This window comes from Dasypus novemcinctus, chromosome 12, assembly GCF_030445035.2.
Source record: "Dasypus novemcinctus isolate mDasNov1 chromosome 12, mDasNov1.1.hap2, whole genome shotgun sequence".
Classification (NCBI taxonomy): domain Eukaryota; kingdom Metazoa; phylum Chordata; class Mammalia; order Cingulata; family Dasypodidae; genus Dasypus; species Dasypus novemcinctus.
The window spans coordinates 36606055-36633250 of NC_080684.1; the positions used below are offsets into that span (position 1 = coordinate 36606055).

General features: G+C 45.0%; 1 protein-coding gene across 1 annotated transcript in view; it reads left to right on the forward strand.

Moving 5' to 3' along the window:
• Positions 1 to 12269: 12269 nt before the first annotated feature.
• The window catches only part of RACGAP1 (Rac GTPase activating protein 1), a 29416-nt gene continuing 14489 nt past the window's right edge, over positions 12270 to 27196 (forward strand). Inside the window, exons 1-3 of the mRNA XM_004477890.3 lie at positions 12270 to 12472; positions 19839 to 19927; positions 26595 to 26797. Coding sequence (XP_004477947.1) covers positions 19843 to 19927; positions 26595 to 26797 — 288 coding nt within the window. The 5' untranslated portion in view covers positions 12270 to 12472; positions 19839 to 19842. The remainder of the gene's footprint in view (positions 12473 to 19838; positions 19928 to 26594; positions 26798 to 27196) is intronic.

The window sequence follows — 27196 nt, forward strand, 5'->3', positions numbered from 1 at the left end:
GGTGGGAGCCCAGTTGCTTGAGCCACATCCGCTTCTCCTCCTGTGTCTCTTGTTGCATCATCTTGTAGCATCACTCACTGTCTTCTTTAGGAGGCACCGGGAACTGAACCCTGGACCTCCCATGTGGTAGGCAGTCACTCAATCGATTGAGCCACATCCGCTTCCAAAGCTATCTGTCTTTAACAGATGAGAAAATGACTGTTTAAGGGATTTAAAGATCTGCCCAGTTCCGCAGCTCAGTCATGGGGAGGGTCCAGGCCTGAGACTGAGGTAGAGGGGAGTGGGGGAATTGGCAGGCCCGAATCACGGTTCATTGCTTCTGGTAATAATGGGCAAGTATTTAACCTCTGTGCCCTTTGGTGGGAGGCAGGGGGCTGGGGACATTGGAGGGTGATGGTGTATGGGGCTAATCATACCTACCTCTCAGGCTGCTATATAGACCAGATATATGAAAAACACCACATGATCCTTGGCATGTGCCCTCAAATAAATGCTAAGTCCTTCTCCTGGGCCTCTGTGGACCCTCTTCCTTCCAGGCACCTTGACCATTCACTTGGAGGCTGGGCAGAAATCGCTCCACCCTGCCTCCAGACTGAGCTGCCACCGCACAGCTCCAGGGGGCACCAGTCACCAGTGGGGAGGGGGTGGGAGGAATCAGGAAAGAGGCACTAGTGACCATTGCTTCTAAAACCTCCCCCTCCAGCATGTCTTTCAGGATGGCTCAGAGAAGAGATGACAGCTGCTCCTTCAGTACCGGCCTGTTTGACGGAGAAATTCCCTCACCCGCCTTTCCCAGGGAGACTCCAACCTCCCTCCTCTCTGGGAGGGCAGGGCCCACAACGGCTTCCTGGCTTCCTGGGGCTGGAAGGAACCTCCGGAGCCTTGTGACAGCCAGGCCAGCCTTCGGCCGGTGGGGGAGGGGGGACATGCCCCCATTCCCCGTGTAATGACGAGACAACGCGCTCTCCTCACAATTATTTACGGCTTTCATACCCACCCTAGGACATCGACCTCATTATTTACTTTCTCCCCCATTTTATTGATGAGTAAACAGTTGCTCAGAGAGGTTGAGTGATGCTGCCCAAGACAGCTGGAGCAGGGAGCGGGGGAGGGAACCCCAGGTCTCAGGGTGCCAAATCCCCTCTCCTCTCCCCACCCCCTGCTCCCCAAGGCTCAGAGAAGCTAAGTGACTTGCATGAAGCCCTTTGGCTTGATGGCAGGAGAACCAGCCTCCCCTCCAGCGCCGAGAGCCCGGTCCTTTGTGCTCTGTCACACTGTACCGTGTGGAAAACTGCTGGGGGAAACAAGTTTGGCAGTGGAGGAGGTAGAAATGACGAGAGGGGAGGGAGGGGGAGCCGGCACCCCGGGGACTGGCTGCGGAGGACAGGGTCGATATGGAGATGGGGGAGCTGGGACACCGGAGTCCCCAGTCAGCTGGGACAGAGACCAGCTCCACCCCCCCCCCCCCATCAAGCCTGGGGCTGCAGGCTGCCACTGCTTCTCCATCCAGACCCCCGGAGAGCCCGAAATCAAATATTCCTCCTCCCCTGCTCAGGCAGCCTTATTGCCATTGACAGCAAATGTATTGCTGTAATCTCTTCTCATTTTGCCAGGATGGGCTCCACTCTGACCTCCCTCCCAGCCTTGAAGGCTTCCCGAGGCGGGAGGGAGGCACCAAGGAGCCCAAGGAGCCAGGTGGGGGGGAGCTGGAGGGGTGGGGCTGGAAATGGGGCAGCTGCAGGGATTCCAGATTTGATGTGGCCTTGTCTCTAGAAGGCGGAAAGATCCTCGGGAATTTAGGGGGTCTCTCCGGGGAAGTCAGCCCGCCTTGTAAAGGCAGATGGGAAAGGATTCGCAGGCAGTGAGGAAGCAGACCGGGGGGCGCTGACAGGAAAGACAGAGCAGGTGGAGTGTCAAGCCCGGGGTGTGTGTGTGTGTGTGTGTATTGGAGCCAAAATTCCGAGCTAGAGAGATGGTTCTGTTGAGATGGGGAGAAGGCGGGGCGCGCAGGCCCTCTGCAGGGTGGCTGGCCTGCCCGCCGTCCTGCAGGGAGGCCTCGCCCGTAGAATGCCCTCTCCTGGGCTGCCTCTCCATCTTCTCTGCTTAGAAACCCCAGAAAGCATCGTGGGCGAGTCAGAGGAGTAAGCAGAGAGGACCTGGGAGTCTCTCAGCCGGGGAGAGGGGTGGGGCAGGGGGTGCCGAGGGACTGTGGGAAGGAACCCGAAGCTCAGAGTCCGCTGAGAGCTGATGAGAAGGGACTAGCCGATGAGCGGAGCTGGCCAGGGCCGGGCAGGGGGTGGCACGAGTGGAGAAGTGAAGCAGGCCCAGTTGCTTGCTCCGGCCTGAGGATCTGGGGGGCATCGGAGGAACTGAGGCCTTCGTTAGCTCTGCTAAAATCAGCCCCTAGCTTGTGTGCGCGTCTGTGCCAGGGCAGAGCAGACTCCTTCCGTCCCATCTCAACGAGTCTGTCTCCGTCTGGTGCACCTTCAGGTTGAGCTGGAAAGTTTTCTGGGTCCTGACAGCTTACGAGAATGCCTGGGAGCCAGCTTCCCTAGTTGAGTTCTCTCTCTCTCTTTTTTTTTAAAGATTCGTTTATTTTTAAAATTTCTCTCCCCTTCCCTTCCCCCTGCCCCCGTTGTCTGCTCTCTGTGTTCATTCACTGTGTGTCCATTTGCTGTGTGTTCTTCTGTGACAACTTGTATTCTTGTCAGTGGCACTGGGAATCTGTGTCTCTTTTTTGTTGTTATGTCATCTTGTTGTGTCAGCTCTCCGTGTGTGCGGCCCCACTCCTGGGCAGGCTGTGCTTTTTTCGCGCTGGGTGGCTCTCCTTATGGGGCGCACTCCCTGTGCGTGGGGCTCCCCTACGCAGGGGACACCCCTGCGTGGCATCAGCACTGTGCATGGGCCAGCTCCACACGGGTCAGGAGGCCCTGGGTTTGAACCCTGGACCCTCCATGTGGTAGGCGGATGCCCTACCAGTTGAGCCAAATCCACTTCCCCCTAGCTGAGTTCTCTGACCCCTCTCAGCAGGGAGCTCCTGTCTGGGGAGCCTGAGCTCTGACCAGGGTTCAGCAGGGGTGAGGGGCGTGTGTGCGCGTGCAAGGGGGTTGCCTAACTCTCCTGACCTCCCCTCTGACCATGGGCTGCTCTCTCCTACTGCCTGGCAAGACAAGCCCTGCATCTTAGCAAACGTGTTCTCATCGTTACCCCCTTTCAAACAGGTCTCCCTGCCTGGAGTGACCTGCCTTCTCCTCGGATTGTCTCCAACAACACCTCCAGGAAGGCTTCCCTGATTTCCTAGGCCTCCAAGCCTTCCCTGCACCCCCAGGGTTTACTTGCAGCCCACTTGCTTGGCACAGCCATCCTTGCCTTGTTGGGTACCTTTCTCCACTCAATCCCTTCCTCTCGACTGAGGATAGCTGAATGAAATTTAAGAAACTTTCTACATGTCAGGCCCAGAGCTGGAGCTCAAAGTCTAAGCAGACATGAATCACTGCCCAGGACCACAGAAGCCCCTGTGCAGGAGGTTATATAGTGTGGAGTGACTTGGGGCAGGGCATGGACCCGCTCTGGGTCCCTCACCTCCCCAGATCTGGAGACTGACATTTCCCTTACAGATGGCAGTCCTTAGACCTGAGACTCAGGCTTGGCCCCTCCTGGAGGCCTGTGGGCCTCAGTTTCCGCATTGCACAAGAGCCGCAGCGCCCCCTGGTGGTCCAAAACTCCTCTGTGGCTGAGTCGACGCCACCCGAGGAGCCTTCAGCGGGTATTGAAACCAGAGGTTTCCAGCCTCTTTAATTGCCACCCCCCCCCCCAAACCTCCTTGACCCTGACAGGGCAGCAATTGTGCTTTTAATATCTCTTGATTGAGAAAATACATAATAATTGAATTCTGGATCACATCATTAAAATTCATTTGTGTTTTATTTATCCCTTAGCAACCACATACGAATCAGTTCTACACAGACGGGGTTTGCAGGCTTTATTCAGGCCAGGAGATGAATTTCTTATGATGGCGCCAAGACCACTGCGGTTTGAGAACCCAGGATCTACACCAACGCTCGTGTTCCAGGTGAGGAGACTGAGGTCTAGAGCCGGGAGAGGCCAGCCCACACAGCTGGAAAAGGGACTGCACCAGCGTTTGAATTCTGGATCCAAACTTGCCTCCAGGGCTGCCGGTATCAGAACCGCAGGGGCCTACGTAGGGACGAAATTGAAGGCAGAGGTTGGGGGGAGCAGGAGAAGGCCTGTCTTTGGGAGGTGCGGGGACTCCCCACCATTTGGTTTCAGGTGAAACATGCCTGAAGAGCTGCGAAAGCGGGAGGAGATGGCCAGAGAACAACCAGAGGGCGGAGTGGGGAGCAGCAGCCCGCTCTGCTTCAAGCCCCTTCCCGGATACGTCTGGGCTGCCCAGTTAAGGTCGTGCCATTTAACTTTCCTGTGCCTCAGCTTTCTCATCTCTGAAATGGAAGGGCGCTCACAGGATGGAATTATTAGCGCCAAACATTCTGTAGGTCTTTCCTTGAAGGACTAATAGACAGATATATTCTAATCTTTACGTGAGGACTCTCTTCCAGTTTTTTTTTCCTTTTTTAAAGGAGGTAAGTACATGGCAAGCAGGTGCTCAACCACTTGAGCTATATCTGCTTCCCTCTCTTCCAGTCTTTAAATCCCATTACCATGCAATGGCAGTTATATTTGCAGTTTCCGTGTTAAGGAAGACCTGAGAAAGTATCCGCAAAAGCGTGAGCTTCAAATACAAGACTGCCATGTTAAATTCTGTTGACGTTAGTCCCACCGAGGGCTCTACGAAAGTGCTGGCTGTAAATGTCTTTTCCAATTTATCTAAATATGAACTGCTCAGGAACTTGAGAGTCTCCATTATAATTAAATATTTTTAATTAATTGGGCCAGCTTTTGAAACCATGGTGCCTCGTTTAAAGCAAGGTATATTTTCATATATTGCGAGTTTTGCCCCTTTATAAATGAAATAGACACAATGAAAGAAGACATTTAAACTCTGCATCTCAGTACCAGTTACCCAATTTATTTGAATTCATTTTTTCTTTATAAAACTGAAATTTATTCATTAGGGTCATTTTAGCAGTTTAGGGAATAATTTGGTGATTTTGTGGTTTTTGAGATTATCATTCTCTTAAAGTGCCAGTGTGTAAAAATAGTGTTCTTGTAATTTTACATGCTTTTTGTTATTTACTTTGACATTTGGATTTTTTCCATTTGCATTTGTTTAGGTATGATTTCAGGAAGAATACTGAACATCTGAATCCTGGATAATACCAATGAACTAATAATTTCAGGGAGATTGAGTAGAGAGAAAAGGAACTGAATTTTGACTCCAGGTTTAACTCTAGTGACCGGGCTCTTGACAGGACTTTCAGGGTTAGCAGTTAGTAGAAGCGGTACTTGTTACTATTTACAGAAATGTCTGGACTTTATTTTTTCTTTAACCAACTGCTTTCTCCTCCCTCTTTTAAGACTGTCTCCAGCCACCTTGCACTGAAAGTAGTACAGAGTAGTGGAGTATCTCCTGTGTGAAGTGCAGGGGGGCAGTGGCCCTTTGCTCAGATGCAGGATTAGCTTAAATGGGCAGAAACAGGGAGGGGAATATAGGAATGGGGGGGGAGGTGGATGGGGGAGAGATGCAGCAGAAGGCCGGTGAGTCCCAAACCTGCTTGCATATCAGAAACACCTGGGAAGTTAAAAATAAAAATCAACAACTCAGACCTCAGGTCGATATTTTGGATTCTGATCCAGGTGGGCTTGGGAAAGGGATTTTTCCTTCTTGGGGACAGCCATTCAAAATGTTATTCTAAAGCAACAGGTCTCCCTAGAAGTGTGGTCCTCATATCAGTAGCTAAGCAACACTGTGGAATGTGTTCAAACTGCAAACTCTTGAGCTCCACTGTAGACCAACTCCAGGGTGGGCCCAGCAATCTGTTTTAACAAGCCTCCCAGGGTGTGCTGATGATGCACTCTAATGTTAACATTTGAGAATCACTGGAACAGAGCTTAGACCCATGGAAGGCCAGGCCTGTTAGAGACAGGATGGGATGGGGCAAGTGAGCTGTGGTCTCTGCTTTTAAGAAGGTTGGAATCCAGTGAAAATGGGTTTAGTACTTCAGTAACTTCAGTAACTACTCCACGCCCCCTCTTCCCTACCAAAAAAGCAGGGCTCCTAGAGCCTGGATGCCTGGGAGAGGCACCGGTGCCTTTCTGAAGGGGACTAGTTTCTATTAGAGTTTGATTCAGTTCAGCACTTTACTGAGTGTGCGAAGGTGATTCTTAGGCCTGGATTGGGGAAACCACAGATTTAGGAAGTTTTGTTTTGATGAAAGGGAGAAGGGTCAGCAGAAGAAAGGGAAGCAATAAACAGGAAAACCAGAGACACAAGATAATAAACTCAGTGCACTGCATTCAGAGTTTTTGCAAACCTTGTCTCATTTAATCTTCCAATAGCCCTTTACAGTGTTGTTCTCATCCCCATTTGAACGATAGGTAAACCGAGGCACAGAGCAGGTCAGTTGTCCATCACACAGGTTATACGTGGTAGAAGTAGAACTTGAACCCAGACAGTCCACTCACGAGCCACTCTGCCTCATTGCTTCACATGGAGAAAAAGGGAGAAGTACGGGCTCGCCATTTAAATGCGCAAAACCCTTCAATTGCTCACTGGTGCCTCGCAAAGTTCCCCGCCGAGACGCGGGCCCTCCGGCCAAACTGAATGCAGTTATCGGTTTTAACCTTTCCCCACCCCTCCCTCTGTTGGGATCCTGTCCTTCGGAGCTCAGCTAAACGGCCCCGGCTTTCGGGAGGCTCTTTCCACTCAGCGAGAAGGGTGCCTGCTCTCCCTGAGCCCCCAGGACACTCTGCGGAGAATACGGGGTGCGGGCGTTTGTGCCCAGGCCTTTCCCGCACTGCACGCAGCCCCCGTCCCGCGCTCAGCCCAGCGCAGGTCGGGAGAGAGAGACCCCCAGGCACAGAGAGCCGGTGAGAAGGATCTGGAGACCGAAACGCAGGAGGAGAAGGAAGGCGAACACCGGGCGGCGGCCGGTCTCCCCCGCCCCCTCCCCCCCCTGCCTCCCCCTCCCCCCCTGCCTCCCCCTCCCTCCAGGCCTCCGGCACGGCCCGGGGGACCATCCGAGACACTTCCTCCGTTTCCACCTGTGGGCAGGCGGCGTGTGCCTGGAGAGGAGGGGGTGGGCGGGGCTGCGGGGCTGCGGGGCGCGGGGCTGCGGGGCTGCGGGGCGCGGGGCTGCGGGGCTGCGGGGCTGCGGTGCGCGGGGCTGCGGGGCTGCGGGGCTGCGGTGCTGCGGGGCTGCGGGGCTGCGGGGCTGCGGGGCGCGGGGCTGCGGGGCGCGGGGCGCGGGGCTGCGGGGCGCGGGGCTGCGGGGCTGCGGTGCGCGGGGCTGCGGGGCTGCGGGGCTGCTGGGCGCGGGGCTGCGGGGCTGCGGGGCGCGGGGCTGCGGGCACGCTCCGGCGGTCACCCGCGTCCGCACCTTTAGCATAGATCCCCTTGGCCGCTCTCCGCGCGCGGCTGCAGCGCGGGCGCGGGTGGGTGCGGAGCCGGGTGTGAAGGAGGCTCCCGTTTCGCCGCCCCGCGCCTCGCCCCCCCGCCAGCGCCCCGCTCCAGCCGGATGGGCAAGGGCCGGCGCGTAATGGTCCCAACCGGCCCTCCGACGGCGCGTTCCGGTGGAGAGAAGCCCTTTCACAGCCGTTACCTCGCTGGCCCCTCACCCCGTCCGGCGAGTGGGTCCTGCCAGGCGCGGGAAATGAGAGAACCCAGCCAAGATCGCGCCTCCAATAAGTGGCAGAGTCGGGAATCGAACCCAGGCTTTCTGGCACCAGATCGCACGCGTTTCCCGCTATAACTGCAGCCCCAGGATACCTCCCTACCCAGAGAACTACAGTTTGGGAAGGAAGGGGGTTAAGACCTGCCTTCCAAAGGGCTGGTGCAGCAGAGAAAGGGGGGAGCGGGACTGTTGTGTTGAGCGGCGCGGGAGGGGTGTGATGCGTGGCGCCTTGGGTGGAGAGAAGTGTAGGACCCCCAGACACCATTTGGGATACACCGGTTGGGAGGAAAATGTTACCACCATCTCAAACACAGCTCACCTCAATCCACCAAAATGATTTTATTGGAGTGGCAAAAGCAAGAGAATGTAGCAGTCAATGAGAGGAGTATCATCTCTTGATCTCTGGGACTTTGTATAGTCTAGCAGGGAATACAAGTCTTTTCTGCTAAATGCTTTACATGGATGTCTCATTTATTCCTCTCAAACCTTATGAAATAGGTATTCTTATTATTTCCATTTTAGAGGTGAGTGAGCCAAAGAGCAAATGACTTGTAGAAAGTCATAAAACTGGGAAACTGGAAGAACCAGAAAGACAAAAGCCAACATGAGGTGACAAATGAGGTGGGGAAGAACAGGATGCTAGGGGAGCTTACAGCAAAGACGTGGCACCAGGTGGCCGAGCACGGTGGTAAGCATTTCAGCTGCCTAGAAGGTGAGGGGAAAGTAGCAAGATGAAGAGGCACTGGGGGGAGGGGGAGGAGGGCAGGTGGCAGATGGAATAGCCAGGGCAAAGGCTCTGGGTAGGAAGAGAAGCTCGATGCACTTGACCACCTGCAAGTGCCAGAGGGGCAGGCAGTGTGGCCCAGAGAGGCAAGCAAGGGCCATGCTGGGAGAGTTTTGTTAAGGATTTTGGTTGTTCTTGCAAAGGCAAGTTGAAATCGTTGAATGGTTTTAAGCCGGGGAGGAGCATGATGAGAATTGCATTTTTAAAAGTTCAACAGTGGCTTGGACTTCTGAACTGGATTAGGGTGGTGAAAGTGGGACTCAGTCACTGGAATGGGGGCCATGAGGAAGAGGAAGGCTGAGTCAGTCTGCACCCCCTTCCCTGGCTTCCAATCATTGAATAAATCCATTTGATTTCATCACCTGAATAAGAATCTGTCATCCGTCCCCTCCCCTGCATCGTCCCTGTCATTGGCCTAATTCAGGCTCTCCTCCTTTCTCCCTGGCATTTTGGCACAAGCCTTTCTACCTTGAGATTTCCTCCTCTACCGACCATCCTCCAGCCACCTGAGTACCATCGACCTAAAGGGTATAAGTCCAATCAAGTCCAATCATCAGTCCCCATCGCAAAACGCCCCATTGTCTTGTCATTGTGTCTACTATGGGATAAAGTCCAACTCTTGTTTTGGCCTCTCTACTTCGCCAGCTTCTCTTTCGCCTCACAACAAAACTGTCTATGGGCATTGCATTCCCTGAACCCCCAAATTAACCTTAATGTGTCTTCACAGCCCTAAACCTTCACAAGGCTATTTGCCTGTTTATTTATTAAATATATACCTGCCATATTCCTTAGGAGTTTTGAGGTCACTTTCTCTACCCACTGCTGGGAATTTGCCACCCCCTTCTGTGTGGTAAATTCCAATTCACGCTTTAAGGCCCAGCTCAGATAAGCTCTGTAGGCTTTTCCCTTTTTTTTTTTAAGATTTATTTTTAAAATTTATTTCTCTTCCCTTCTCTCCCCCCACCCCGTCCCCCGTTGTCTGCTCTCTGTGTCCATTTGCTGTGTGTTCTGTGCCCACTTGCATTCTTGTCAGGTGGCACCAGGAATCTGTGTCTCTTTTTTGTTGCGTCATCTTGCCGCTTAAGCTCTCCATTTGTGCAGTGCCACTCCTGGGCAGGCTGAGTTTTTTTCATGTGGGGTGCACTCCTTGCGCATGGGGCATCTCTACGCTGGGGGAACCCCTGCATGAATGTGCGGCATTCCTTGAGCACAGCAGCACTGCGCGTGGGCCAGCTCACCACATGGGCCAGGAGGCCCTGGGTACTGAACCCTGGACCTCCTATATGGTAGGTGGACGCTCTATCTGTTGAGCCACATCTGCTTCCCTGTAGGCTTTTCTAACACTCCCACTTTCCAGGTAGGATCAGTGTCCCTAAAGTACTTTACGCATATCTCTGCCCTAGTACTTATTTTGTTATATTTTAAGTATCTAAGAAGGCACAGGATAATGCAATGGGCTCTCCTGACCTTGAAGGGTTGTTGGGAGGATTAACTGGGATAATACATGTGCATATAATATTTCCTTTCTTCCTCCCTTTCCTAATAATATTGCTAACAATATATATTAGTTTATAAAGTATACTACTATACACACTATCTTGACTGATCTCAGGATAAACCTGTGAGATAGAAGTGGTATTATTATTACCTCTGTCTCCCTCCTCCCCATGACTCCCTCATCTGTTTGCTCGTTGATTTTTAAAATTTTTTTTAAATTAATAGATCACAAGGAATGTTACATTAAAAAAACATAAAAAAACAAAAAACTTAAGAGGTTCCATAGAACCCACTCCCCATTCCCTCCACATCATTTTTGTAAATTGTATTTTTTTGAAGATATACATCACAAAAAAAACTGTTACACTAAAAAATATAAGAGGTTCCCATATACCCCCCACCCCTCTCCTCCCACTCCAACAACCTCCCTCATCATTGCGGCGCCTTCCTTGCACTCAGTGAACACATTTTGGGGCACTGCTGCACTACACAGATAATAGTTTACCCTGTAGTTTGCACTTTCCTCCAGTACATTCAGTGGGTTATGGCAGGATATATAAAGTCCAGCATCTGACTCTGCAGTATCATTGAGGTAACTCAAAATCCTAAAAATGGCCCCATATCACATCTCTTCTACCCTCTCCCTGCCCTCAGCAACTACTGTGGCCACTTTCTCCAACTTGATGCTAAAATTTCTTCTATTACTCGTCACAATAGTTTTATAGTGGAATATCAGTAAGTCCACTCTAGTCCATATTTTATTCCTCCATCTGTGGACCCTGGGATGGCAATGTCCCCTCCACCTCTAGATCAAGAAGGGGCTTAGTTAGATTCCACGTGGATGATGGATGCAATTCCTCTGCTTACAGTTGTAGGCACTCTTGATTCCCTGGTGTGGTTGTTGACTATCTTCACCTCCCTGTTAGCTGACCTGGGTAAGACCAATGAACCAGAGAGTAGGAGTCACCACTCTGCTGAGGCTCAGAGCCCAGCTGGCACATGGGCAGTGCAGAGATTCAAGTCTCCTGAGTATGAAACATCCTAGTGCCAACCACAGGTTCAATAAAAGTGACAGAAGAGGCATGGTAGAAAAGTCACATCTGAGTCCAGCTCCGTCACACTCAGGGGCACAAATTCCAAAGGTTGATTTTTACTCATTGTTTGTGCTCATTGTTTGCTCCTTGTTTGTCTTCTTTAGGAGGCACCAGGAACTGAAACCTGGACCTCCCAAGTGGGAGACAGGTACTCAACTGCTTGAGACGCAGCTGCTCACCTATCTCTATTTTATAGACTAAGAAGCAAAGTATAAAAGGGTTAAGTGATGGTGTAGCTGTTTCGATGGTATACTGCCGCACAAAAGAGTTCAATAGGTGCTTGCTAAAATGGATATGAGTTTTCTGGTTGTAAGACCTGTGCTCCATTCATTAAACCACACTGCTTCTTGTATGTCCTAGCATAGTATTTTTTTTTTCAAATTGCGGGTAGCCATTTACTACTGAGGATTAAAGCCAGTGAGGTAGGGACTACTAACATAGGGAAAAAAAGAGACTACACAAGTTCAAAGTATGTTACAGGTAGTACGGATACATAACCCTCTGTCTTCTGTGATACTTGGTTTAATGTAAAACACATTTCTCACTGTTGTGGAGGTTAAAAAAAGAAGTATGAATTCCCGTGTGGTAGCATAATGCCAGGTTCTAAATGAAAGTTATTTCATTTTGTTTCCGAGCTGTCTCCTCCATTTGTAGCTACGGGAAAAAAAACATATCCTAACATCTTTATTTTTCCGATCCCTAGCCAGAGTGCTTGTTACAAAATTGCTACTTATTAAATGTGTGTTAAAAGCAAGTCCGAATGACTGCATCAATGATGAAGGGATAATTCTTTAGCAGCTATGGTTGAAAATGACCGTTTTTCTATTTCCTGGAATTCTTTCTATTCTACATCGAGCGACACTGTTCGTTTGCTATTTCCAAAAGCCCTGTTTCCATGTCTAGAAGAGACTGTAAAATCAAGAATAATTTGCCCTCCAGAAGTACACGTTGCCCTTAGTCAACAAGGCATCCTGAATGACTTCAGGAATGGGCACCGGAAAAATCCTGTTGACCTTAGTCAAAATGGCTTCTCGCTATCAGAACGCGCATGCCTCGCTCTGCCCCGCCCCTTCCCCCGCGACCCTAGAGCGTGCGTCCTAGCGTCCAGGGACAGACGGCGTGGGAGGAGTAAATTGCTCTGTGATTGGTCGGTGTGGGATTTCAAACCGGCGCTGGCGGCGCGGTGCTGCTGTGCCGTTGGTTGCCGGGCGTGGGCAGTGGAAGGCGGCCCCAGGTAGGGCCAGGTGGACCCGGGCGAAGCGAGCGCGGGGGCCTGCGGAGAAGAGGTATGTCTGGATTTGTGGCGGGAGGGACGCCGGCCGAGATGGTAACTCTTGCCCACTGCGGGGGTCGAGGGCGGGCCGGCAGCTCCAGCCCTTCCGCTAGGGCTTTCCCCGCGGCGGGGGCGAGCTGAAGGGGCTGGCGCTTGGGTGGTGGGGCCTTTCTTCTTGGCACCGCGTTTTGTGGGAAGCTGGGGTGTCTTTTTAAGGTTGTATGCGGCTCTCACTGAAATTCGGAGTTTGGGAAAGAGGGGGGTAATACCGGCTCTCTTTTTCGCAAGGGAAAAAAGCCTTGGTGTAGAGAGGCGCGAATGACCTCAGCAGGGGTTCTGGGCTCTGTGTGTCTAGGTGGGCTGACCGAGGCAGTGACGTCTTGCCCTTCTTTCTCCTTCTGACGCGTCGCCTCTGTGGCGACGAGGCCTCCTTTAGAGTTTCCAGTACACTTTTAGCACATTGCTTTTTATTGGATTTTTTTCGTAGGCGGAGAGGTGTGTAGAACGGTGGGGTGGGTGGGTAGATTAGCCTTAAAAAAAAAAAGGCATTTTTCTTTTTAATGTGTAGAGTGAATAAGTTTTTCGAGTTATTAAAGTTATTTGGAGAAAGTGCCTTTCCTATAGGTTAATCATTCAGAGGTATTTATTAAGGATAAAGAGTAAGTACAAGACAATTTTATTTTCCTTAATGGAGCTTGCAGTTTATGTAGAAGATAGATCCCCAAATCATAAGTGATTATGATGAATATGGTGGGTCTATACATTGTGGAGTGCACTGTACATTAGTACAGCCTCTTTAGAAAATACTTTGGCAATATTTCATCAGGAGCCATAGCATGTCTTTACCCCCTGGTGTCATAATCCCAGGCTTGGAAATTTATTCTAAGGAATACAGCCATATGACATAAAATATGTGTTCACGGGGATGTTCAATTCATTCATCAACTAGTATTTATTAAGCATTTTGCCATTTGTCAGGCACCGTTGTAGGCACCAGGGTTCAGCAGTGAATAGACAGTCAAAAATCCCTCCTTTTTTTGGAAAAAAAACAATGGAGAGACAGACTATAAACAAAATAAGTAATTAAATGCATATTGGATGTTGGTGAGTTAAGTGCTTTGGAGCAAAATAAAGCAGGGAAGTATTGAACGAAAATCTGCAATTTAAAATCAGGTGACTAGGAAAGAATTCACTGAGAGAATGACATTTGATTAAAGATCTGAAGGAGGTGATGGCAGGAGATTCTAGGCAAGAGGGAACTGGAAATTACCTAAAAGTCCAAAGAAGAGAATGGTTAAGCAAACAATTGTTCATCAGTTCTTTGGAACTTAATGGAAACATGATAGAAAAAAGCAAAGCATAAAATTATATATAGTTTCTGGTTGCAAGTCTCTGAGTTATGAATGCAGAATGGACAAAGATTGGAAAGGTCAGTGCATATAGTTCAAGGTGGTGAAGTTTTGTTTCACTATTTTAAAAATCCATTAACTTTTTTGAATGTGGAAATTTAACAATATGAGGCAGTGTTTTATATCTGCCAAATGAGTATTAAGAGAGATCATTTTGGATTGAAATGGTTAGGAAGGTCTCAATGAATTGTTAGACTTATACTACATCCTGAAGAATGAAGGACTTCAGAAAGAAAAGAATTCACAAGAAGAAAAAGTTTAGTATGCTGAACTGAATAATTAAAAAAAATAACAATTCAACTCTTTTCTTTTTTTACTCTTCATTTATTTTGGGCTGAGGATGCTCTGTTTACTTTTTTTGCAGTTGATTTGCACATAAGAACATTTGGTTTCAGGATATTCCTTCTGCCTGCCAATTGTAGAGGCTTTCGATATGGGGAAACAGAAGCTGGACATTTGGAAAAAAGAATTTTCAAATGCTTTCATATGAAGGAAGCTGGTAGTATTGGGATTGTTTTTTTGGGGATAGTTTTCTTTTGTAGCAGAGAACCTGTATTGTTGATTTCTTGGGAATCTCCAGATTTAGCAATGTTTGTGAGAATGTTTTTCATTAAAGTTCTTTCCTGAAAAACCTAGGCAGCTTTCCATTGCTTTATCTTATATTATTTAACACCCTTGATACATCTAAAAAAAACTGATGTATAGATCTGTTAATAATGTTATTTGTAGGGGATGAAGAAGAGGATAGAGACTTTTCCCAGTGTACCCTGCAGTAAGTTCTGTAATAGTCTGTTATTCTGAAGGACGATGTCTGTCTCTTGGCTGGGTGATTGAAATTAAATTGGGGGCACAAAGCAATCACCACAAGCTGAAGAGTCTTTCCTGGTGATGCCAAATTGTTCCCTTAGGGATAGTCACAGGTTGGTAATCTGTAACATAGTGACTTCTCCACCTCTGGGGCTCCCCATCAATAACAGCTGAGATTTCTAGCACCTTTTGTTTAAAGTGCTCCACAAACTGATTTCCTTGCTACAACACAGGGGTCATTTCAGCTTGAAAGGCAGCTGCCTCTGTAGTGAAAAGTGACAGCTGTTTTACAGCTGCAAAGCAATGTACCACAACATGACTTTGTTTTTTGTTTCCTTTCACATTAGTGTATCTCGTAGCTGTGAAGCTAAATAATAAAGGGGGAGAAATGAAGAAGTGTTCATGAGGGTGAAAATGTGACCTAACAGGAAGGTTTAGACCGTTTTCAATTGACATCGAAGAGGATGAGTAAGTTCTAGCTTTTCTAGTTACAATTTGGCTGAGATATCAGTTAGTACTGATGCAGAAAGATATTTTAGTCATCTATAAATACCTCCTGAGAGTCACTTCTGTAGAATGTTAATAAAAATATATGAGAGCCTTCAGCATATAAGGAGCAAAGGATTCTATTTTGCTTGTGCTGTTTTTGGATTACCCTTGGTAAATTTGTATTAGAGGGAAAACCAACTTTCCTCAGAAACAAGGTCTGGACTATCTTGATTAAGAGCTTAGATCTGGTCAGCTTTGTTATCCTTGATTTTTCTTGGTCTAGGTTTCAGCTGTGATCTGTATTGTATATGCATTTTGGATGACATGATTTGGGGACGGTGTCTGTGAAAAATCAATTATGATCTAATTGATGTTTTAAAAAAAATAACATATCTTCATTGTGTTGGATCGGAAAGAACAGATTTTGCACTAGGGGTTTGACTATGAGCTCAACATCTATTAGTCATTTAAGGCCTCTGAGCCTTAGTGTTCTTCATTGTCTGTAAAATGAAGATAATTAAGTCAAATTGTCTAGCTTGTTGCCTGAATCACTTTGAAAGCTCCTTGTAAATACTGGTTTCCTTTTTATCTAAGTAAGGCACTGTAAACCAATAGTCTAAAATTCTGAATTTAGTGATGTCCTTTTGTAGAGACAGCAGAGATAGTCTAGGGAAAAAACTAGATTTGGAAATCACTGCTCGGGGATGTAAGTAACATCAATCACACACACTCACAAAAACAAAAAGCAACCTTTATCCCACTATAATAATATATTTTTATAGTAAAGTTCACTTTATATATTATAAAACTTTTACTTACATTAATTTATTCTGTGAAATAAATAGGACAGGTATTATTGTTGCATTTTATAGATGAATCTCAAAATTTAAGTTATAGATCAAAGGTTATACTGCTGGTAAGTAGAAGAGTTAAACTTTATCCTAGGAATTCTGCTGCCCTTTTTTCTTTTTTCCTGTTCTTTTTGTTTTAATCTATACTACACATTAGTTTTCAGATAGAATGAAAATTCCTCTGGCAATAGCATCATGGGCTAGTGTATGTGTGTTTTCTGACTTCCATTTATCAAATATTTATTTTGTGTGGAAGCACCATGTTATTATTTTACATGTATGTGTAGTATAGTAGTGCCATATGTAAAATTTCTCCCTTCAAGGTTTCAGTCTTTCTGGGACATGGGTGGAAACATTTAGTAAAGTTTGATTAGAGTGCAAGGTGTTTGCGTCTAAGTGCCAACTGAGCAAAGCAGTGGGAGAAAGACCAAAGTTCAGAGGCAGGGAGGTCCGCTGAAGTGAGTAATGATGACCTGCAAATGATTCAGGGGGCATATAATAAGAAGACGCCACAAGAGAAGACGCCACACGATTAGGCAGTTAGACTTGTAGGAAAGGAAGGAACCAAAGGTGGTTCTGAGATTTGGAGCTAAGTGACTGGGAGGGTGATAAAAATAGGGAAATCAAATTTGGAAGTCAGTTTATGGTAGGGTGGTTGATGATGTGTATGAGGGGGAAGGCTAGAACAAGCTCAACATTAGGGCATCCACGCAAGGTGAGAGAAGTAGAGATACAGGATTGAAGAGAGGCTAGGGCTAGAGAGATGAATTGCTAGAGTTGTGTGTAGAGATGTACTGGACGTACAGGTTAATGTGAGATTGTTTGGTAAGTTCTTCAGGAGGTTGGAGGATTGGACTTTGGGGAAGGTCTGGTATTGAGTGAAGAATTTAAAAAATAAACTGATCCTCAAACTCTTAATCTGTCGACTATGAAGGTCTGACAAAATTAAGGGTTACATTTTGTTGTTTTGTAGTAGAGCATTAGGAGTTCAGCTAAACAACCATATCCTGGCTACTAGGCATAGAGGTGGTAGTTGCATGAGATACAATCATGGTGAGGAGATATCCCATATGGGTTCTCTGTGTTTTTAGCTTTTTTTCAGGAATCAGATTGGTATTTTCATGAAAGTAACCCTCTACCCACCCTCACTCCAGGGAGTGTTATGCACCAAGAAAATAGAAAAGACAAATAATAGACTAGAGGAACTTGAGAAAATTTTTAAAAATTTTATTTCAAACTCCCCTTCCCCCTTTGTTTTGCACTCAGTGTCTGCTCTCTGTGTGTTCTGTATCTGCTTGTCTTCTCTTTAGGGGGCACCAGGAACCGATCCTGGGACCTTCGGGTGTGGGAGAGAGGTTCTCAATCTCTTGAGCCATCTCATCTCCCTGGTCTGCTGTCTCTTACAGTCTCTCCTCTGTCTCTTTTTGTTTCATCATCTTTCTGCTCCAGCACTCCTGTGTGGGCCAGCTTGCCTTTCACCAGGAGGCCCCAGGAATAAAAACTCTGGACCTCCTACATGGTAGATGGGAGCCCAGTCGCTTGAGCCACATCCGTTTCCCTTGAGGGTATTTAAGAGGACAAAGGATCAGGTCGTTAATTAAAAAAAAAAAGATTTATTTATTTATTTCTCTCCCCTCCCCCCCCCCCCCCCCCCCCCCCCCCGTTGTCTGTTCTCTGTGTCTATTTGCTGCATCTTCTTTGTCGGCTTCTGTTGTTGTCAGCTGCATGGGAATCTGTGTTTCATCTTGCTGTGTCAGCTCTCCGTGTGGGTGGCACCATTCCTGGGCAGGCTGCGCTTTCTTTTGCGCTGGGTGGCTCTCCTTATGGGGTGCAGTCCTTGTGCATGGGGCTTCCCTATGCGGGGGACCCCCCTGCGTGGCAGGGCACTCCTCGCGCGCATAAGCACTGCGCATGGGCCAGCTCCACACGGGTCAAGGAGGCCCGGGGTTTGAACCACGGACCTCCCATGTGGTAGATGACGCCCTAACCACTGGGCCGAGTCCGCCCGTTGGATCAGGTGGTTAAGACATAAAAACCCTCTGGTGTGTGCGTGGGTGGGTGGGTTTTTTTTTTTTTTTTCCTGTGACAACCAGTTTTCAATACCCTAGTTGTATGGTGAAAATTACCTGGTTTGGATAGAATTTTCCTATGAACTGAGCTCATTGCCTTATTGTCTCAGAATATACAGATGAGTGCTGAAATGATAGAACTGAATAACCGTATGAAACCTACTGATCATTATCTTCCATTTCTACTGGGATCAAAAGGAAATCATTTGAACTGGCTACTGAATGCCCCTACCCCTGCTTTTGTCCTGGAGCGCTTGAATTTGTTTGCCTGATTTGTCATAATTGTTAAATCCATAGACATCTCTATCACTTCCAGATCTCTTCCTACTGATTTTAATGCTATTCTTTTAGTTTTGCTCTTACTTGAGAGAAAAATCTTTGTAATAAATTTGTTAGTCTGGTTGCTTAGCAGCTTGTTGTGATTATGTAGCTTGGAACAGATACATTGCCATTTGAAAATCATGGTTTCCAGCCCTGATTCAGGTATAGTATCCAGGCTTGGAATTGGAAGCTTTTTTTGCTTTCAGAAGAATCTTGTCATAAATGTACAAATTCTGTAACATTGTAGAAAATATCTTTGTGTCTATATTTTCCTTTATCCTTTGGTGTCTTCCCCGCCTGCCCCTTGCCATCATAGTTTATGGTACAGTCTTATAAACATTGTAAAATTATTAAACTTTCATAAAAGAGTTCTTTAGAATTTATTTAGATAAATGAAATAAGGACCTGGACTAGAATGTTGCAGGGTGGTTAGGAGAAACATAAGAAGAATCCTTTAATGATATTTCTGAAGATATTGAATTTTCCAGTGATATTTGGTTTCTTATATCATTTCCTTGAGATAATTTTCATAACATACAGTCTATGTCTTTCTTTTTTGACTGTTAAATGAAGACCTTATGTCCTCAAAGTGTTCCCCGTTGCAGGCTATTTGGAAGAGAACTGCCTATAAGGACACTGTCTTTAATGTAATAGCAGCAGGTCTTGGGGGAGATATGAAGCCTGAAATTCACTATCGAGAAAACAGTAGCAAATGATTTTCCTTTGCCCTTCTGACTGTGAAGGTGGTGTATTGTCTCTCTGATGCCAGAATGTGGTACAACATAATCCTTTGCCTATACTTAGTATAAATTTATTAGACATAGTCCCTGCATGCGGTCCAGCAGAGAGCCCTGCATTACAGAAATAATTCTTTTGCTGCTGAGCTGGCGGTTTCCCCACTTAATCACTTGTGTGACGTCATCTGTGCTGTTGGTAGGAAATGTGCTGACCATGTCCTGCATTTTAAAAGACAGTTGCAACAGGACACAAACTAAAAAATTAAAAACAAAGCTTTTAAGTTAAATTGAAGGTCTCCAAGGTCCAGAAGGATTAAAGTGACAAAAGTGTAATATTAATCAGTAGGTTTGACTTTAAGAACCGTGTTTTGTAGTTGGTCACCTAATAATCAACTGACATGCTTGTCCCTATTTTCTTAGCTCTAGAGTGATTGCAGAGGGGGGAAAAGTAGGCAGGAAATGAGTGCTATATTCAGAGGTCTGTGAAATTCACTTTCCGTTTTCAAATGAGCCTTGTATTCCAATTTTGTTATATGGATCACACAATACATCAATTATTGGCTTGAGATTCTTGGAATGATAGCTACAAATGGAAGAGTCCAGATGTTATTCACTGGTAGGTGTATTGGACTGCTAGTGAATCTTTTGTGTGGGGGAGAAGGCAGGAACCCTAATGTATACTTAATTTCTTGGCAGAAAGATGGAGACCACGATGCTGAATTTGCGATATCTGTTTGAGCAGCTTGTGCGCCGGGTGGAGATTCTCAGTGAAGGCAATGAACTCCGTAAGTCATTCTGAGCTGGCCTGTGTAAAGAGAAAAAACAGATTTTAGATGTGGGTTTCTACAAAGCTGACATGTTTTTCAATCCTAAAATTTTTTTTTCACTTGGTTTACCTAAAAAGAAAGTGATGATTGCTTATCCATTATCAAAGCTTAATGGGCACTCATTCTAAATGATCTTTTTTTTTTCCCTATGGTTGCTCTAAAATGGGTTTTCATAGACTTTTTTTCATTGCCAAGGTTCTAGTACTTGGAATTAGTTGTCAACTTCATAGTCGTACCATAAACGGGAAGGTTTATTAAATTTCCAAGGACACTGCTTTTTTTTGTTAGAGTGGTAGTTGTCTACATTTTTCATCCTGGGTTTTCCATATGTTCTATAAAAAACTGTCAATTGAAGAGGAAAAAAATGGCATAATTTCTTTTTGAAAGAGGGACCAGTCATCTACTTTAGTTTACTTCATATATTTGAAGCTTAGTAGTAAAGGATTGAGATTGGGTGGAGAGTTGGGGAATAAAAAGAGGTGCTGATGGAGGGAATAGTCTGGGAAGTAAATTAACAAGAAAGGAAGTTGGGCTGATAGAACTGACTTATGTGACCTAAGGGAATTATTCTATACTGGTTTCTCTTTGTGTTGCCATTCTCTCCTATTTCAGATTTTTACTAATATCTAATTTAGTAAATGTTGTTTTCAAGTCAGGCTGGATGGTATAGAAAATAATGCAAGAACTATGTCTTAAACTTTTTTATCTCCATGGTATCCAGTATGGCATCTTGCTTATGCTGGTCAATATTTTCTTTGATTGATATTTTTAATAGCCCTTGCCCACTTAAAAGCCTTTCAAAACCGTATTCTATTTTCTCCCTCTAATAGCTGCTGCATGACCCTCTCATTTGGTAACAGCTCAGTAACCACATGGCATACTAATTAGGCTTCTCTTTGAGGTCACATCATGTCAGAAAATAGGTTATTTTGGAGTCTGGTATTGAGTTAGAGATCTCAAAAGTCGGGTTCATTCAGCAAATATTTAGTGTGAATCAGTTGCAGCTTCTAGCATATGTTCAGCTGAAGGGAAGGAATAAGTAGATGGTGTCATTGAGAAAAGTATATTTGATTTAAGCTGCAGATGTAGGATGGGATCCCAACAGGCAGGGATGAAAGAAGGCATTTTAATTTAGGGGAACAGCATGGATAGGGTGTGGACTTTGTTTGAGGGGAATAGGACTAAGGGTGAACTGTATAATCAGAGCTTGTTTTGGGAATATTGACCTGGCAGAGGTGGTGGCTGTTGGAGTGGTGGAGGCTGAAAGATGGTTACCATAGCTCAGGGAAGGGACAGAAAGAGCTCAAACTAGAATGGTTGTTGTGAAGATGGAAATATGGGGAATTGGGTGGAAGAGATGAATGATGAAGATAAGGTCTTTAAAAGGAGGCAGCTGTTGGAATGTGGGGGCAGAGGGAGTTTGGAATCTTGATAACTAGTGTTCTCTTTTAACTGCTATTTCTGTGTCTGTTCCTCCATCTGTAAAATAGGAACTTAAATGTCTATCTTCTTTGTGGGAGTTCTGTGAGGATTTAGGGATAAAATGAGATACTAGTTGTGAAAATCCTTTTGGAAGTGATTATGCTGTACCAAAATACAAGTTATTTATTTTTATAGATAGCCTTTTTTATAAGCAAATTCTCCTTTCCCCTTGTTTTCTATTACAAAATTAGAGGTATATTTTCCCCTTTCTCCAGATCCCTAACTTGGAATGTTGCTTTTGAGGAAATAAAGTGGCTCAGCATTTTCTGTACTCTAGAGATTCCTTTTCCCCACAACCCCAGTTGCTATCCTCACCTTAGATCCTAGGAATCCCCTCATGCCTAAGTATCCTCTGTCTTCTAACTCTTGGCTTTCATTATAACTTCATTCCTCTTTTTCCTTTCTGTACAATTTTTTTTTTTCTTTAACTCTAATCCATGGTTACTGAAAGATCAGAGTGAAAATTAGCATTCAAATAAAGTGACTTTAATAGCTTGGGGATCTTGATATATTTGTTTTCTCCAATCTACTTTTTTTTTTTTAATCTATTTTTATTTTATCATAAGCTATCTGAACTTTTTTTGATGTAGTTGATGTGTAAATTCAGAATAAATATAACATATTCCAAGTGCCTATAGCGTGGCAACGCCATACTAGGTTTGTGCTACCGTACGTGTAATAGGAAATAGGAGATTCTAAGTATGTATGACATGGTGCCTGTCTTCAAGAAGATTATAATACTCAGATGTTTTGGAGACAGAATTCTCCATTGTGAAACAGAAGATAATAATGCAGGTATAAAAATATATGCTTTTGGGAAGTCTGGAGAGATCTGGTATTGACCAAATGAATTAGGAGAGGTTTATAGAGCAGATGGGACTTGGAAAATGGATACCAAAGAAGAGTAGGTAGGGCATTCTAATTGGAATGTATCGCTTGATCACAGGTGAGAAGGCAGAAATGAACATGGATCTGTTCTGGGTATAATAGGGACAAACTGATTTAGCTGGAGAAGTTATTGTGTAGTGGTGGGAGTTAAGTTTGATTAGACTAATATGGTAGGCTTGGATGCCTAGAGTTTAAATTTGATCTGAAAGACAATTCTTTATTGATTCAATAAATATTCGAGTTTCTACTTTGTGCTAGGCAGGCTGCAAGGTACTAAATATAAAAGAGCAGAAGAGATACAGGGTCCCTGTCCTTAAAAAGCTTAGAGGGTAGTGCGGAAGACAAATGAAAGAACCTGTACAAAAGCCCCCCCCAGGAGGAGTGAACTAAGAAGAGATCAGGATTTCTGGGACTGCTTAATTCTTGTAATGAATCAAATATTCTCTATTTTTATTTTAGTTTTAAACAAATCAGTTTTATTGATACATATTAATAAAGCATATAATTCATCCAGAGTGTGCAGTCATGGTATTTGGTATAATCACATAGTTGTGCATTCATCATTTCAATCATTATTAATCAGTTTGTTTTTTAAAACATTTATTTCTACCCACCCCTTGTTGTTTGCATTTGCTGTTTGTTACATTGTGGTCTTCTGGGAGGCACTGGGAGGCACTGGGAGGGAGGTGCCTAATTGCCTGGGCCACCTCTGCTCCATGCTTTGTTGTGTCTCTCCTTATGTTTTTCTTCCTGTCTCTTGTTGCGTCAGCTGCGCCTGCCAATCGCGTCAGCTTGCTGTTTTTGTTTTTTTTTAGTTAATTAATTAATTTATTTCTCTCCTCTCCCCCCCCCCCACACCGGTTGTCTGTTCTCTGTGTCTATTTGCTGTGTCGTCTTCTTTGTCTGCTCTGTTGTTGTCAGCGGCACAGGAATCTGTGTTTCTTTTGTTGCATCATCTTGTTGTGTCAGCTGTCCGTGTGGGCGGCACCATTCCTGGGCAGGCTGCATTTTCTTTTGTGCTGGGCAGCTCTCCTTACAGGGTGCACTCCTTGCATGTGGGGCTCCCCTACGCAGGGGGCACCCCTGCGTGGCAGGGCACTTCTTGTGCGCATCAGCACTGCACATGGGCCAGCTCCACACGGGTCAAGGAGGCCCAGGGTTTGAACCGTGGACCTCCCATGTGGTAGATGGACCCCCTAACCACTGGGCCAACTCCACCACCTGCTTGCTGTCTTGCTTGTCTTCTTTAGGAGGTACTGGGAACTGAATCTGGGACCTCCCGTGTGATAGGCAGGAGTTCTGTCGCTTGAGCCACATCTTCTTTCCTGTCAGTTTGTTTTAAGGAAACTTCTTCTTTTTGGAAGAGGTACTTTAGTTTTTGGTTATAGTTTAGTATATATATAACTTCTTTAAGGATGTAGTTGTGAATTTAATAAATTGTTGAATGTGTACCTCATGACAGGGACTAGTTTAGGTTAGAATTGTGATTCACAAACTGACCACCCCCCCCAAAAAAAATGCCATGTTTATAGATCACCAAAATAAAAAATTTTTCTTGTCTGTGATCCAAAAGTGCCCTCTTTTTTCACTCTTTATTTTTTATTTTTTAAAAGATACTTCAAGTACATAATGTTACAAAGAGTATATAAGGGATTCCCATATGCCCCAGTCACCACACCTCCCACATTTTTCCACATTAGCAACATCTTTCATCAGTGTGATACATTCATTGCAATTGATAAACATATTTTGGAGCATTGCCACTAACCATGGATTGTAGTTTACATTGTAGTGTACACTCTCTCCCTTTCGACTCTGTAGGTTATGGCCTGTGTCTGTCATTGTAATGTCTTTCAAGATGATTCCCGTCCCGAAAATGCCCCCCTCTTACACCTCTTTTCCCCTCTCCCTAGCCCCAGAACATCCATGGGTCACTGCCTCCACAACAATGGTATTTCTTCCATTGCCAGAATCACAATAAGTCTATAGTATAATACCATTAAGTTTATTTTAGTCCATAGTTCATATTCCAATCCCGAGGACTGGTGATGCCCACTCCACCATTAATTGAGGGGGACTTGGATCCCATATATCTGATGGATGGGACTCTCTTGCTTGCAGTTGTGGGCACTCTCAGTTCCTTGGTATGTTTTTTGTCCATCATCTCCTCCCTATTAATTGTCCTGGGTGAGTCCTTTGAACTAGAGAGTAGGTGTTGCAACTCTGCTGAGATTCAGGGCTCATCTGGCACACGGACAGCCCAAAGATTTAAGTCTCTTGCATGTACACCTACCAACTTTAGCATTAATTATAGGTTCAAATAGAAGGAAAGAAGAGTCCTGCAGAGGGAAACCACTGCTTAGTCTAACTCTGTCACACCGGGGAGCAAAGTGCCCTCTTTTGACCCAATCCTAGCAAATTTAGTTTAAAGCAGAATTATATGTAAAAGTAATTTCTTAATCAGACATGCAAATAATCTGGTTTTATCTAAACTGAGTGAGTAATTTAATCATTTGTTGATTGAAATAGGAAATAATCCTTCCTTGAAATGAGCTCGTATTTTATTTGGTTTGAGTTCCAACTTTATCCACTTCAGTTTGGCCTGTAATGTATGGCAATTAACAAGAAGTTGGAATTATAACCCAAATTTCATAAGACTTAACAAGGAGTATCCTAAAGAACAAACAAACCAACAAAGTTAGGTCAGATGCAAAATCTTTTCATTCTCAAAATTGTTTTCAATTCAGTAAATATTTGAGTATAACGTAGCTCTATATTTAGTAAGGTTAGAAAGTGTTTAGATTGTAGTTGAAAAAATGTTTCTTGTTCTTTATTTTTTGAAATTGAAATCTTATATACATCAGAAAAGTATGCAGATCATTTAAATGCACTGTCTGAGAAATTGTCATTGAACACATCCAAGTGACCAGCTTTGTTTTTTAATATTTCCCCCTGTGAATCTATAATATCGAAATTGTTAAATTTGCAAAATGATATATTGCTTGTTTTTAATTTAAAAACTTAGTAATGTGTTTCAAACTGTTAACTAAACCAGCATATCATTCAAAATGATTTTTTGATCCTTGATATTTGCATTGTCTAAAATAGCTAGGTCATAATCTATTTTACTAAAATCTGTTGTTTGCTAAAAACTGACGTTTCCTTATATGTAAGACTTGGTGTCTCTAGAACGAATTGGTATCTTAATTGGTATGCTTGAAATTTAATCAAATTATTAAAATTGCTTAAAAGGTCCCTATATTAATTGTTTTTTACACTCTTAGGTTAAATTCAAACAGGAAAAATGACCTTATTATCTAAGAATTTGCTAGCTTTCTGTGAATTTGGCCAAGTTGCAGCTGTAAACTGGGTTAGTTTGACTAGCAGCAGAAGTATGCCTTGGAACTTCTTCCACGGTGCTGGTGTAGAGTGATGCCCAGAGAGAGACAGAGGTTAACTAGAAAACTGTAAGGCACCTTGCAAATACATTATAGAACAGTCTGCTGTAGTAGGTAAGAATGATCCCACTAGGGTTATCCTGCTTTGAGGTGCTGCCTTGGAAACAATGCTCTCGGCAGACATTTGAAAGGAGTTTGCGTTCTGTTATCAGTGACTCACCAGGAACTAGCACGGTCTTGTCTTTCTGTGCGAGTCCAACTGGAATGTTTACTTAACCCTTCGGGGCAGTGTTAAACAGCTAAAGCAAATTGGCTCTTTACTTTCAAATCAATATTTGTATAATTATATAGCTGAATGGAATTGCAGGCCTAGACATCTATAATATTAATCTTCATCTACTGGAGCATCTTACAGCAGTTACATTTGAATTTGCTGTTGAACGTCTCTCTGATGCAACAATGCATGACTGTGAAGGAGGCTGTTTTAGTTTCATAGCTGTAACTGTCCTGGTGTGTGACAGCTGCCCCAGAGGTATCCCCCTTTGATTGCCTTCTGTTCAGGAGCTGTCAATGTTGGTGTTACATCTGGAGCCAGGTGACTAATGAGTACTTATTCCATAGCAGATGCCAGTGGCTAAGCCAAATGTAAGTGGCCTATTGAAATGGGAATTCCTCCCCACAAAGCTCTCATCTGGAATGACAACATATAGCCAGGATCTGCTCCTGGTTATTTTCAGCTGGATTTGCCCAGAGTTCAGCCAGCCCTTTAATGTGTATCTGGAGTAAAGCTAACCATTTATCAGAGCATTTGTACTCTGTTTGGTGCTTGAATTATTAACATTTCTCCCTTTCTTCAGAATTCATCCAGTTGGCAAAGGACTTTGAGGAATTCCGTAAAAAGTGGCAGAGAACAGACCAAGAGCTGGGGAAATACAAGGATCTTTTGATGAAGGCAGAGACTGAGCGTAGTGCTCTGGACGTTAAGCTGAAGCATGCACGCAATCAGGTGGATGTAGAGATCAAACGGAGACAGCGAGCTGAGGCTGACTGTGAAAAGCTGGTGTGTATTGTTCCCTCTACTAGGGCTTGCTGGAACTGTGATAGTCGGGGAGGGGCAAGCATTATTGATAACACTTCCACTTCCAGATATACCCCAGTTCCACTTTCACTCAAAGTGACCTGTCCCTTGGCACTTGCCTGTAGACAAACTGCTTGCCCGTGATTGGAACTGAAATTGCAGCGTAGAAGTCCTCTTCTTCATAGGTTGAAATTAAGTTTTTTTCTCCTTTTTCAGACTTGAAAATGTTACTTAGTAGACAGATTTCAAATGAGAATTTAAAGATTAAAATTCAGGGAAAGGCAGGGAAATCCTAGTGTATTTGATTTGTCATAAGATATTGGCTATCCCTCATTGTTGATTATAAGTGCTACCCAGAATATTCTCATCCTTTTATCAATA